Raw genomic sequence first — 14,357 nt, 5'->3', positions numbered from 1 at the left:
CATTGATTTTGCTGGAAAGGGGAGAAATTGTGCTTTACAATGGTATTCATATTACAGTTGACCTGGAAGTATTTTGGGGGTGCTAAAATAAGGTCAATTGTACATTACAGCGCGATGTACAAAAGTGCGTTAGCTAGCTATAGTCTCCTCTCCTCTAGTCCCCCCTCCTTTTCTTTCCTCCCCTCTACTTTAGTCTCCCTGACTCTAGTCTCCTCTCCTCCTCTCGCCTCGTCTCCAATAGTGTCCTCGACTCTCGTACCCTCTCCTCTAGTCTCCTCTACACTAGTCTCCTCACCTCTTCTTTCTGCTCCTCTAGTCTCTTCTCCTCTTCTCTCCTGTAGTCTCCTCTTCTCTCCTGTAGTCTCCTCTATTCTCCTGTAGTCTCCTCGGCACTACTCTAGTCCCCTCTACTCTCGTCGCCTCTAGTGTCCTCTTCTTTCCTCTCGTCTACACTACTCTCCTCTTGTCTCCTCTCCTCCCCACCCCTTGCTGACACATTCTTCTCTGTCGGGTCTCACTGTCCCACTTTGGAAGTAGACCCATTGAAAAGAACATGCTCAACTGAAACCACTCTCCTATAATGTAACTGACCCAGAAGTGCTGAAATGCATCTGAAAGATAGGAAAAGTCATGATTCAAGCTGAAGATGGATGATGTAATAGAGTACTGCCTGGAGAGCAGATATTACCTGGAACATCGCACGGTGCTCTCGCTCCTCTGAAATGGATACATCTGCCCATTTCCCTCCATCACACCCTCTTCCTGTCTTTGCAGGACATTATCTAGGCCGACTTCACTGCCTGCAATGAAGCCATTACGTCTGCAGAATGTGTGGCGTGTGTTCACCGTGAGATCCTGTATTCAAGCACTAGGCAGCGGAAAGAAAGAAGTAGAATCCATCCAAAATCCAATTGAAGTGGCATGATGGAAGTCGCCCGCTTCTTTGTGTGCGCACCAATCATTTGTGTGTGTGTGTGTGTGTGTGTGTGTGTGTGTGTGTGTGTGTGTGTGTGTGTGTGTGTGTGTGTGTGTGTGTGTGTGTGTGTGTGTGTGTGTGTGTGTGTGTGTGTGTGCGTGTGTGCGCGTGTCTACTTGTGTGTGTGTTTCCAGGCGGCTGCATCCTGATGAACCAGTCCAGTCCGACACTAGCCTACTGTGCTGACCTGCTGGGTTTGGACCAGGAAGACCTGAGAGTCAGCCTCACCACCAGGGTCATGCTCACAACAGCAGGGGGCGCCAAAGGAACAGTTATCAAGTAAGAATACCTCTAAATTTGATGAGTATATTTTATTGGTTTCTCACAGTCATAGACTGAATTGTACACCAATTTACAATCAAAGACCATAAAATAGTAAAATCCTAATTCATTTTAAATCCACTACTGCTGCACTTAACATCCTGCCCTTATCTACTAGTTTAGGCCAGGGTCAACGTTGTGGTGTGGTGAAGAAGATTAGCGCTGAATTCCAATTTCATACCCTTCTCCCCCACGGGTACACTTTTCACTCCCCTCAAGGGTTTCAAAGTGTCGGGGGAATGGGCCAGAGGGAGTTTCAACTGTTTCAGAATTCATTGCAGGGCTCTGGTATATGGAGCTGAGAAAAGATGAAAGATTACACTTTTTGTTGGCCAGCCATGAAAATACTGTATTCCCATACAGTGACTGTGTGGCGTAATGCTCTGTCTTGATGCTACGTATGTTGACGTCTCCCCATTACGATGGACTCAGTCAGTAGACAGGCTAAAGATGGGCTATTCGTATAGGCTACATCTATACTGTTTACAGTAATAGTCCCGTTGGCTCTTAAACCCATTTGGGCCATGCTTAGCCGCCCTTATTTATATAGATGGATTGTATAAGAGGGGAAGGCTTAAAACTGAACTAAGACTGGTACATTGTGGATCTAGTCTTGAGTATGCCATAAAGCTGTTTATGTGACGTAACCCATACACACAATTCAACTCTCCATTCAAGTTCATGTGGAAGGAGCACTCAATAATTTCAATATCCTTACTCAATATTAATTTCTGGCCATTCACAAATGACTATTTGTTTGTATTTGTATACACTCAGGGCCCAACTAACAAATTGAAAATCTAAGCCCTGGCGGTAGCGTTATAGGTAAGGGGGGGGGGGGTTTCAAATATTTTTGCTAATTTCACAACCGGAATTATGGGCGCGGTAACTGACGCGAAAGGGCTGTCTTTTGATGAATAAACAAGTTGAAGGTGTGTCGGGGCTTGACCCCTCACTGGCCAATTAGAACGTGCTCCATGGCTAAATACAATACATTCGGAAAGTATTCAGACCCCATGACTTTTTCCACATTGTGTTACTTTAAAGCCTTATTCTAAAACGTATTAAGTAAAACATTATCCTCATCAATCTACACACAATAACCCATAAAGACAAAGCGAAAACAGGTTTAGAGAAATGTTTTCAAATTCATTAAACATAATCAAAAAAATACCGTATTTACGTATCTAAGTATTTAGACCCTTTGCTATGAGACTCAAAATTGAGCTCAGGTGCATCCTGTTTCCGTTGCTCAGCCTTGAGATGTTGCTACAACTTGATTGGAGTCCACCTGTGGTCAATTCAATTGATTTGGACATGATTTGGAAAGGCACACACCTGTCTATAGAAGGTCCCACAGTTGACAGTGCATGTTAGAGCAAAAACCAAGCCATGAGGTCGAAGGAATTGTCCATAGAGCTCTGAGGCAGGATTGTGTCGAAGGTCCAAGAACACAGTGGCTTCCATCATTCTTAAATGGAAGATGTTTGGAACCATCAAGACTCTTCTTAGAGCTGGTTGCTCAGCCAATCTGAGCAATCAGGGGAGAAGAGCCTTGGTATGGGAGGGGACCAAGAACCCGTTGGTCACTCTGACAGAGAGCTCCAGAGTTTATCTGTGGAAATGGGAGGACCATTTTATTTTGTATTTATTTTATTTAACCTTTATTTAACTAGGCAAGTCAGTTAAGAACAAATTCTTATTTCCAATGACAGCCTACCAAATGGCAAAGGCCTCCTGCGGGGACGGGGGCTGTGATTTAAAAATAAAACAATTTAATAAAAATAGGACAGAATACACACCACGACGAGAAACAGCACAACGCTACATAGAGACCTAAGACAACGACATAGCATGGCAGCAACACATGAAAACACAGCATGGGATCAACACAACATGACAATAACATGGTAGCAACACAAAACATGGTACAAACATTATTGGGTACAGACAACAGCACAAGGGGCAAGAAGGTAGAGACAACAATACATGATGCAAAGCAGTCACAACTGTCAGTGAGAGTGTCCATGACTGAGTCTTTGAATGAAGAGGTGGAGATAAAACTGTTCAGTTTGAGTGATTGTTGCAGCTCGGGGATGTGTGTGCTTTGGGGACCTTTAACCGAATGTGACTGGCAGAATGGATGTTGAATGTGGAGGATGAGGGCTGCAGTAGATATCTCAGATAGGGGAGAGTGAAGCCTAAGAGGGTTTTATAAGTAAGCATCAGCCAGTGGGTCTTGTGACGGGTTTACGGGATGACCAGTTTAAGGTCATAGAGTATAGAGTGCACTGATGTGTCATATTAGGAGCATTGGTGGCAAATCTGATGTCCGAATGGTAAAGAACATCTAGCCGCTCGAGACCAACCTTATCTGCCGATCTATAAATTACATCTCCGTAATCTAGCATTGGTAGGATGGTCATCTGAATCCGCGTTAGTTTTGCAGCTGGGATGAAAGAGGAGCAATTACGATAGAGGAAACCAAGTCTAGATGTAACTTTAGCCTGCAGCTTTGATATGTGCTGAGAGAAGGACAGTGTACCATCTAGCCATACTCCGAAGTACTTGTTTGAGGTGACAACCTCAAGCTTTAAACCCTCAGAGGTAGTAATCACACCTGTGGAAAGAGGGGCATTCTTCTTACCAAACCATATGACCTTTATTTTGGAGGTGTTCAGAACACGGTTAAGGGTAGAGAAAGCTTGTTGGACACTAAAGAAAGCTTTGTTGTAGAGCATTTAACACAAAATCCTGGGAGGGGCCAGCTGAGTATAAGACTGTATCATCTGCATATAAATGGATGGGAGAGCTTCCTACTCCCTGAGCTATGTTGTTGATGTAAATTGAGAAGAGCATGGGGCCTAGGTTTGAACCTTTGGGTACTCCCTTGGTGACAGGCAGTGGTTGAGACAGCAGATGTTCTGACTTTATACACTGCACTCTTTGAGAGAGGTAGTTAGCAAACCAGGCCAAAGACGCCTCAGAGATACCAATACTCCTTAACCGGCCCACAAGAATGGAATGGTCTACCGTATCAAAAGCTTTGACCAAGTCAACAAAAATAGCAGCACGACATTGCTTATAATCAAAGGCAATGATGACATTGAGGACTGTTAAGGTTGCAGTGACACATCATAACCTGAGCAGAAACCAGATAGAATACTATAGACATGAAGAAAGCCAGTCAGTTGATTATTGACAAGTTTTTCCAACACTTTTTATAAACAGTGTAAAATAGAAATAGGCCTATAACAGTTAGGATCAGCTTGATCTCCCCTTTAAATAAAGTACACACCATGGCTGCCTTCCAAGCAATGGGAACCTCCCCAGAAAGGAGAGGCCGGTTAAAAAGGTCAGAGATAGGCTTGGTGATAATAGGGGCAGCAGCCTTAAATAAGAAAGGGTCTAAACCATCTGACCCAGATGTTTTTTTGGGGGGGTCCTTTAGCACCTCGGACACAGTGACTGCCTGCAGGGAGAAACTTTGTAGCGGGGCAGGGGGAAAAGAGGGAGGAGCATCGCGGCTAGTCGCATTAGAAGGGGAGGGAGATGAGGAAATGTTGGATGGGCAAGGACGCATGGCTGAGTCAAATAGGAATCCTGACTTAATGAAGTTGTGATTTAAAAAGCTCAGCCATGTATCTCTTGTCAAAAACAACCACATCAACATTAAGGGACATGGGCAGCTGTGAGGAGGAGGGTTTATTCTCCAGGTCTTTAATCGTTTTCCAGAACTTCTTGGGGTTAGACCCAGTGAGCGAGAACTGCTCCTTAAAGTAACTAACTTTGGCCTTCTGGATATAGCCTGAGAGCACTTATTTATAATTTGCCTGAGCGAGAGCCAGTCAGTCTAAGTATGCGTGTGCCGAGCCTTTCGCCAAATGCAATTCTTGAGGTGGAGTAACTCTGCAAGATCACGGTCGACCCAGGGGCTGAACCTGTTTTTAATTCTAATTTTCTTTATGGGGGTGTGATTGTTAACAATATCACTGAAAATATCAAAAAAGAAGGTCCAAGCGTCTTCAACAGAGGGGATCAAGCTGATTCTATACCATTTTACAGAGGCCAGTTCATGAAGGAATGCTTGCTTATTAAAGTTTTTTAGCAAGCGTCTACTGTATGACAAATCAGAACAGGTCGTTTCACTGAACAGCCATTATGAACACAGGCTGTAAAACAGTGATCACTAATTTCGTTACAGAAAACACCAGACTGATACCTATCAGGATTATTTGTGAGGATAACATTGAGGAGAGTAGCATTTTCTTGGTGTATGGAGTCATAGCTTGTGGGATTGGAAATAATCTGAGAAAGATTTAGGGAGTCTCATTGCTTTAGGACTTGGTCAGGTGGTTTAACCGTTTCTGCAGCACTCTACCAATCAGGCCTTTATGGTAGAGTGGCCAGACGGAAACCACTCCTCAGTAAAAGGCACATGACAGCCCACTTGGAGTTTGCTAAAAGGCACATAAAGACTCTCAGACTATGAGAAACAAGATTCTCTGGTCTGATGAAACCAAGATTAAACTCTTTGGCCTGAATGCCAAGCGTCACATCTTGAGGAAACCTGGCACCATCCCTACTGTGAAGCATGCTGGTGGCAGCATCATGCTGTGGGGATGTTTTTCAGCGGCAGGTACTGGGAAACTAGTAAGGATCGAGGGAATGATGAATGGATCAGAGTACAGAGAGATCCTTGATGAAAGCCTGCTCCAGAGGGCTCAGGACTTCAGATTGGGGCGAAGGTTCACGTTCCGACAGGGCAACAACCCTAAGTACACAACCAAGAGAACGCAGGAGTGGCTTCGGGAAACAAGTCTCTCAATGTCCTTGAGTGTCCCAGCCAAAGGCTGAACTTGAACCGGATCGAACATGTCTGGAGAGAACTGAAAATAGCTTTGCAGTGATGCTCCCCCATCCAAAGTGACTGAGCTTGAGAGGATCTGCATAGAAGAATGGGAGAAACTCCCCAAATACAGGTGTGCCAGGCTTTTAGTGTCATGCCCAATACGACCCGATGCTGTTAATCGCTGCAAAATGAGGTGATCCAACAAAGTACTGAGTAAAAGGTCTGAAGACTTACGTAAATGTGATATTTCCGGGGGGGTTTTAACATAAATTTGCAGCATAAAAAAACTGCTTTTGCTTTGCCATCATGGGGTATTGTGTGTAGATTGATTAGGGGGGGGAAAGTATTTATTCAATTTTAGAGTAAGGCTGTAACATAACGAAATGTGGAAAAAGTCAAGAGGTCTGAACTTTCTGACTGCACTGTACAGTCTGGTTACTTCAAGTTGTGTATTTACTGTATTTTATGTATTGCGTTGTCATCATCTCAAATTCGAATGTTAGTCAGTTACAGCCTATTTTGTTAAATAGCCTACAGAAACCAAATAAAAAATGTAGGTCTATCCCATATTTGCTAAATATGCTGAATTTGTTATAATTACTTTTGAACAGTAATTGCATGGCTTCAATATGGAAATATATTGTTAAAATGGCATGCACACTTATATATAGGCCTACTGTAAAATGTGTTATGTCTGAGCTATGGACAGGCCAAATATTTTCAATAAGCAAAATTAAATTCACTATTGATAAGACCTAAAAAGACAGTGAATAATTCTAATAAAATGAAACAACTTGTTTTAAATAGGCTGTCTAAATACAGTTACAGGCACCATAATTACTCCTTGTACGCATATAATATTAGGCGTAGACTATGTAGGATTTTACACACATTCAAACTTTTTTATAGGAGCTGGAAAAAGAGTCAATATATAGAGACGGGGAACGTCTACTCATCGTTACTGCTTCCAGATAGACAGGTAAATTGACGAAGCTGGCGTAAGGGCTGGAAAAATGACAGTTTTTACACAATGAAATTGCAAACTAACGCGCATTTGACATTTGTGCCTCCTTAACGCCAGCCGAGAATAGAGTCTACAGTCTTCCTAGACAGATATTTCAAAGCAGAGGTCCTAGGAGGAAACAGCCCAGTGGTGCTGTATTGATACCATCCAAGAGTAACAGGGCTGGATTAATATTTCAACAGGCCCAGATGCAGCCCGGCCCCAGTCTTTTCTCACCATGAATAATGCAGCTGTATCTGAGGGGGGAGGGGAGGGAGCCTGGTGCCTTGAAAGCAGGTGGATTTTAAATGTTTTATTTCAACTTTATTTAACTAGGCAAGTCAGTTAAGAACAAATTCTTTACAATGACGGCCTACTGGGAAACAGTGGGTTTACTGCCTTGTTCAGGGGCAGAACAACAGATTTTTACCTTGTCAGCGCTGGGATTCGATCCTTTCGTTTACTGGCCCAACGCTTTAACCACTAGGCTACCTGCCACCCCGGAAAGGGGGCTGGGCCATGTCATTTGGGCCCCAGACACTTCGCCGTTTCCTGGGGATGTTGAGAATCGGGGGGGTGAGTGGAGTGGCTGGTGTCTTTGGATCTGAAATGGAGTGGCTAAGGTCTATATGGAGAACCATTTTAAGGAGGCTGATCGTGAATAGATTATATATGAGGATATGTTGAGGACTGGGGTGAGAAGTAAGCAGAAATGGTATCTGGGCCTGACTTCAACAGGTCAAAGGTTTGCTCTGAACCTGCTGCTAAAGCTCTAAGCCTGTTCAGGAGAGAAAAAACAGCAGGATACATTTTGAATAGTTTTCCAGTCCACCTTGTTAGATACCAGCCACGAGACTGGGTGCAGGATGGGGAGCACTACACCATAGCTGAACTTGTTCAGTTCAGAAGAACTATTCAACCACTTTGAATAATTGAAGCCAAGTGGTGTTGTAGAGTGCTATGGTAATGAGAGTGAGTACAGTCACTTCTAATAGTGTCTCTTTTGACCTCCAGACCTCATTGTCTTTGAAAATACCACACTTATACCATCCTGTAAATACTAATTAAGAAACAAATCCAACATTCTTTGCACATTAACCTGGTGTGAGAAATAGCTGCATTGATTAAAACTGTGTATTTCTACTAAGAAGTAGCCTTGTCACAGTTTTGGCTTCTCAGTGCCCCGCTGTCTTTTCCCCCCAGGGTGCCTCTGAAGGTGGAACAGGCAAACAATGCCCGGGACGCCCTGGCCAAGGCCGTGTACAGCTGCCTCTTTGATCACGTGGTCAGGAGGGTCAACCAGTGCTTCCCCTTCAACACCTCCTCCAACTTCATTGGGGTGCTGGATATCGCTGGCTTTGGTAAGTATGTCGTTCTAGAGCAGTGAGTTTCTCTGTTTTTTTCCCCTCTGTCTTTTCTGTCTACCTGAACATTCATTTATCTGGTAGGCTTTTGTTTCCTGCATGGCCTCACATAAACTATTATCTTTCTAAAAACTTTACTACCTGACTTAATTGGATATATACAGTACCATTAACTGCCTGAAGAAGAGCATTCTTCATTCCAACACTGGATGTGGAAGATCATTTCCACTTTCATGTTCCCCCCCAGAGTATTTTGAGCACAACAGCTTTGAGCAGTTCTGCATCAACTACTGCAATGAGAAGCTGCAGCAGTTCTTCAACGAGCGCATACTTAAAGAGGTGAGTGATTGATGGAGACTTGTGGGGGGCGCGGAGGTGGGTTGCTAGGGTTCTTTAAGCTCTGGACTCCCACTGAAGACCCAGGAGGATGCGATCTCTCGACTGACACACACAGCCTGTGCGATCTCTCCACAGACACACACAGCCTGCGCGATCTCTCCACAGACACACACAGCCTGCGCGATCTCTCCACAGACACACACAGCCTGTGCGAACTCTCCACAGACACACACAGCCTGTGCGATCTCTCCACAGACACACACAGCCTGTGCGGTCTCTCCACAGACACACACAGCCTGTGTGATCTCTCCACAGACACACACAGCCTGTGCGATCTCTCCACAGACACACACAGCCTGTGCGATCTCTCCACAGACACACACAGCCTGTGCGATCTCTCCACAGACACACACAGCCTGTGCGGTCTCTCCACAGACACACACAGCCTGTGCGATCTCTCCACAGACACACACAGCCTGTGCGGTCTCTCCATAGAAGAGTCACTCTACACGTTACATTCATTATAATGGTAATGTTTCTGTCTGTGGAGATGAGTGTTTCTCTTTTCTACTGGGGAATCCTGTTTTATTCATTGATTTGCAAAGGTCTCCAATTAACAATTGCTAATTTTAAGGAATTTTCACAACGTTTGAACTAGATAAACAGAGATTTGTGTCCGTTGGCCTGAAATAATCCAGATATATAAAGAAATAAAAAGCAATTTTCAGTACTTGATTCAGTAAGTCATGAGTGTTGCTAGATCTACACTAAATCAAATTTTACTTGTCACATGCGCCGAATACAACCGGTGTAGATCTTACAGTGAAATGTCTACTTACAAGCCCTTAACCAACAATACACTCTCCCTATTACGAGGATGAAAAAAGATCTGAGCCAGCATCAGTGGTTAGGAGAAACATCTTCCTACTTCAGTGTTGGCTTGCCACTCTTTCTGCAGGAGCAAGAGCTGTATCAGAAGGAGGGACTGGGAGTCAGTGAAGTTCATTATGTCGACAACCAGGACTGTATAGGTGAGACATTGTTTTGTTTACAAGCAGACGTCACGTTTGAGTGATGCGCACTCATTCTTGCGTCTAAAAACCATGTAGCAGAATAGCAATATGCAGATGTCGGGATGGGACCTTGACAAACTTAAGTGAGTGATGACCATGAAACGCAAGACGGATGACTATAGCTATGATCAGCAGGTATATTATTCTTCTGGTTTTATATAGCTCTATTTTGGGATATTTGACCTTGCCTTGCTGGCTTGGTATTTGTATTTGTTATTGATCCCTATTATCTGTTGCCACGGTAGCAGCTACTCTTCCTGCGGTCCAGCAGAATTACGACCGTTATATATTTCACAAGATTTAATTTTGGATCACATTTCAGAACAGATTTTCATAATATTTCATGACAGATTTAATTTCAGACTACATTTCACAACACATTGAGGTAGTTTGCTAGGTATTCCATCCTCCGAAGACATCTGCAATGCTGTAGACGATAAACATCTGATTACATGTTTGTTAACTAGAGCTGCATTTGAAGTTGGATGTTGTTGTATTGACTCCATAAACACGCCCCTTTCTGGGTCAGAACTGCGCTCACGACTTCTCATGACACAGCTGGCAAGGAAATGGGTCTATGTATTATTACACAGATCTTGTTGTGTATTTATTCTGCAGTAAACTGTGAAGCCCATTGAGATGTCTATGCTATATTTCATTCTATGTTGGAGCTCTTACATAACCCCAAAATATTTATAATACTGCACTTACAGTATATCTACATAGATTCCAGGATTTTTCCCAGAACCTGGTTCTCACACAATCTATCTCAACTCATCAGGGTGGGAAGTCTTAACTCCCCAAGAGCAGCTTCTAAACTATTTGTCTGTTTTAATATATGAGACAGCACACTGACAGCAAGTCTCTAGGTGATGCATACTGTACATGTACTGTAAGCTTCAGGGTCAAACATAATGTAAGGACTGGCTTTAGAAGGAGAGAGATGGGATCTGTTTCTGGACTGGTTATAGAAGGAAAGAGATGGGATCTGTTTCTGGACTGGTTATAGAAGGAAAGAGATGGGATCTGTTTCTGGACTGGCTATAGAAGGAAAGAGATAGGATCTGTTTCTGGACTGGTTATAGAAGGAAAGAGATGGGATCTGTTTCTGGACTGGTTATAGAAGGAAAGAGATGGGATCTGTTTCTGGACTGGTTATAGAAGGAAAGAGATGGGATCTGTTTCTGGACTGGTTATAGAAGGAAAGAGATGGGATCTGTTTCTGGACTGGTTATAGAAGGAAAGAGATGGGATCTGTTTCTGGACTGGTTATAGAAGGAAAGGGATGGGATCTGTTTCTGGACTGGTTATAAAAGGAAAGAGATAGGATCTGTTTCTGGACTGGCTATAGAAGGAAAGGGATAGGATCTGTTTCTGGACTGGCTATAGAAGGAAAGGGATAGGATCTGTTTCTGGACTGGCTATAGAAGGAAAGGGATATGGGATCTGTTTCTGGACTGGCTATAGAAGGAAAGAGATAGGATCTGTTTCTGGACTGGCTATAGAAGGAAAGATTATATGGGATCTGTTTCTGGACTGGTTATAGAAGGAAAGATATATGGGATCTGTTTCTGGACTGGTTATAGAAGGAAAGAGATGGGATCTGTTTCTGGACTTGTTATAGAAGGAAATATATATGGGATCTGTTTCTGGACAGGTTATAGAAGGAAATATATATGGGATCTGTTTCTGGACTGGTTATAGAAGGAAATATATATGGGATCTGTTTCTGGACTAGTTATAGAAGGAATTATATATGGGATCTGTTTATGGACTGGCTATGGAAGGAAATATATATGGGATCTGTTTATGGACTGGCTATGGAAGGAAAGAGATGGGATCTGTTTCTGGACTGGTTATAGAAGGAAAGAGATTATGGTTATAGAAGGAAAGAGATGGGATCTGTTTATGGACTGGCTATGGAAGGAAATATATATGGGATCTGTTTATGGACTGGCTATGGAAGGAAAGAGATGGGATCTGTTTCTGGACTGGTTATAGAAGGAAAGAGATGGGATCTGTTTCTGGACTGGTTATAGAAGGAAAGAGATGGGATCTGTTTCTGGACTGGCTATAGAAGGAAAGAAATGGGATCTGTTTCTGGACTGGTTATAGAAGGAAGGATATATGGGATCTGTTTCTGGACTGGAAAGAGATGGGATCTGGGTCTGGCTAGTGGTGGCCTCTAAGAACCAAACAGAAGGAGAGGCATGGAGAATTGTGAGTGTGCACGTTGTAGAGATTGGAGTGGAAATCTCCAGCAGCAGTAGGAAATATAGAAACATGATTGACTTGAATCCCTGTATGTTTAACATGCTGGCCAAACCGCCCGCGCATGTTGATTTTTTTGTACCCCCACACGAGACACGATAAGGACACGTATGTTGCAATATCAGAACAAACTTGGAACATTTACATTTTACATTTAAGTCATTTAGCAGACGCTCTTATCCAGAGCGACTTACAACCAAATATATTAATTTGGGGACAGGTCGAAAGCATTAAACATGTATGGTAATTTAGCTAGCTAGCTTGCTGTTGCTAGTTAATTTGTCCTGGGATGTAAACATTGGGTTGTTATTTTACCTGAAATGCCCAGTGTACTCTACTCCGTCCAATTAATCCACAGATAAAACAGTAAACCAAATGTGATTCTCGTCATCTCACCTGCTTAAGGCTTCTTTTTCTTCTTTGGACTTTATATGGCGGTTGACAACCAACTTCACGGTGCATTACCACAACCAAATTTAAGGTGCATTACTACAACCAACTTTAAGGTGCATTACTGCAACCAAATTTAAGGTGCATTACTACAACCAACTTTACGGTGTATTACTACAACCAACTTTATGGTGCATTACTACAACCAACTTTACGGTGCATTACTACAACCAACTGGAGTGTGGACGTCAGTTCATCTTACGTGGGTAATATGCTCCTAAAAACCAATGCGGAGATGGGAGAGGCCGGACTTGCAGCACGTTGAGCGTCACAAATAGAAGCAAGTTCTATTTTAGGGCCTGGCCACGCAGACGCTCGCGAGCAGTGTGGGGGCAATGGCTGAATAACATGTATGTGTACATATATTTTGCAACGCACGCGACGTGTCCGGTCTGGTCAGCATGTAATGTTGAACGCTCTTATCCAGAGCGACTCAAATTGGTGCATACAAGACATCCAGAGATACAGACTGACAGACATGAGATACAGACTGACAGATGTGCAGACTGACAGAGAAGTGGCCCTCCACAGAGCACTCGCACTTTCCAGAAACTGAGATTGGCTAAAACAGTTTGGGCTCATTCCCTACTGCTGTGGGCTTAACAATATAACTTATGCGGTGCTAGTGACTTGAGGGCACCACAACATGTGGCTTCTCATTAAACCATGAAGAATCCATAGCTGTGGACTCTGAATGGAACCGGTCAGTGTAATGAGTGACTGTCAGTGTTCTTTGAACCCCCTGAATTGGGGAGAGAGACTGAGAGACTCAGCCAAGCTGCCTGTGTTTTCACAACCCCACCTCCAGTGAATGGGATAAAACATCCCATTGGTGGTAAGGTGAACCATTTTAGATTTGTATATCAAACAGAGTTATGATTATTCAGCTACCAGGTTAACTGGCAGCAATGAATAACGTTTATATGACTTGCAAATGACCTGCTTGGATGTCCATTTAAATATATCATCAATCTCCACCCAATTTATGCACAGGTGCCTAATAATGCAAATGTATTGGTGTGCCTCTGTCAGATCCTATTCCAAACATCATGAACTGAATGAATAATTCACTGGGACGTATTATGATGAACATCTGGATAAACAAGGCATTGTGCCTCCAATTTCAACACCCGATGCCTCAGGCCACACCGCACAGTGAAACCAGACATCTCAGACCACACCGCACAGTGAAACCAGACATCTCAGGCCACACCGCACAGTGAAACCAGACATCTCAGGCCACACCGCACAGTGAAACCAGACATCTCAGACCACACCGCACAGTGAAACCAGACATCTCAGGCCACACCGCACAGTGAAACCAGACATCTCAGGCCACACCGCACAGTGAAACCAGACGACTCAGGCCACACCGCACAGTGAAACCAGACATCTCAGGCCACACCTCACAGTGAAACCAGACGACTCAGGCCACACCGCACAGTGAAACCAGACATCTCAGGCCACACCGCACAGTGAAACCAGACATCTCAGACCACACCGCACAGTGAAACCAGACGACTCAGGCCACACCGCACAGTGAAACCAGACGACTCAGGCCACACCGCACAGTGAAACCAGACATCTCAGGCCACACCGCACAGTGAAACCAGACATCTCAGGCCACACCGCACAGTGAAACCAGACATCTCAGACCACACCGCACAGTGAAGCCAGACGACTCAGGCCACACCGCACAGTGAAACCA

At 43.8% G+C, this 14,357-nt stretch overlaps 1 protein-coding gene across 4 annotated transcripts in view; it reads left to right on the top strand.

Moving 5' to 3' along the window:
* LOC118362302 (unconventional myosin-VI) overlaps window positions 1-14,357 on the top strand; it is a 107,099-nt gene that overhangs the window by 44,021 nt on the left and 48,721 nt on the right. For all 4 annotated transcript variants that reach the window (XM_052485885.1, XM_052485884.1, XM_052485883.1 and 1 more), the window contains 4 exons: window positions 1,111-1,255; window positions 8,356-8,513; window positions 8,764-8,855; window positions 9,814-9,886. In XM_052485885.1, the coding sequence (XP_052341845.1) occupies window positions 1,111-1,255; window positions 8,356-8,513; window positions 8,764-8,855; window positions 9,814-9,886 (468 nt within the window). The remainder of the gene's footprint in view (window positions 1-1,110; window positions 1,256-8,355; window positions 8,514-8,763; window positions 8,856-9,813; window positions 9,887-14,357) is intronic.

This window comes from Oncorhynchus keta, chromosome 29 (assembly GCF_023373465.1).
Source record: "Oncorhynchus keta strain PuntledgeMale-10-30-2019 chromosome 29, Oket_V2, whole genome shotgun sequence".
Lineage (NCBI taxonomy): Eukaryota > Metazoa > Chordata > Actinopteri > Salmoniformes > Salmonidae > Oncorhynchus > Oncorhynchus keta.
This window is presented reverse-complemented; position numbering and strand designations above follow the sequence as displayed.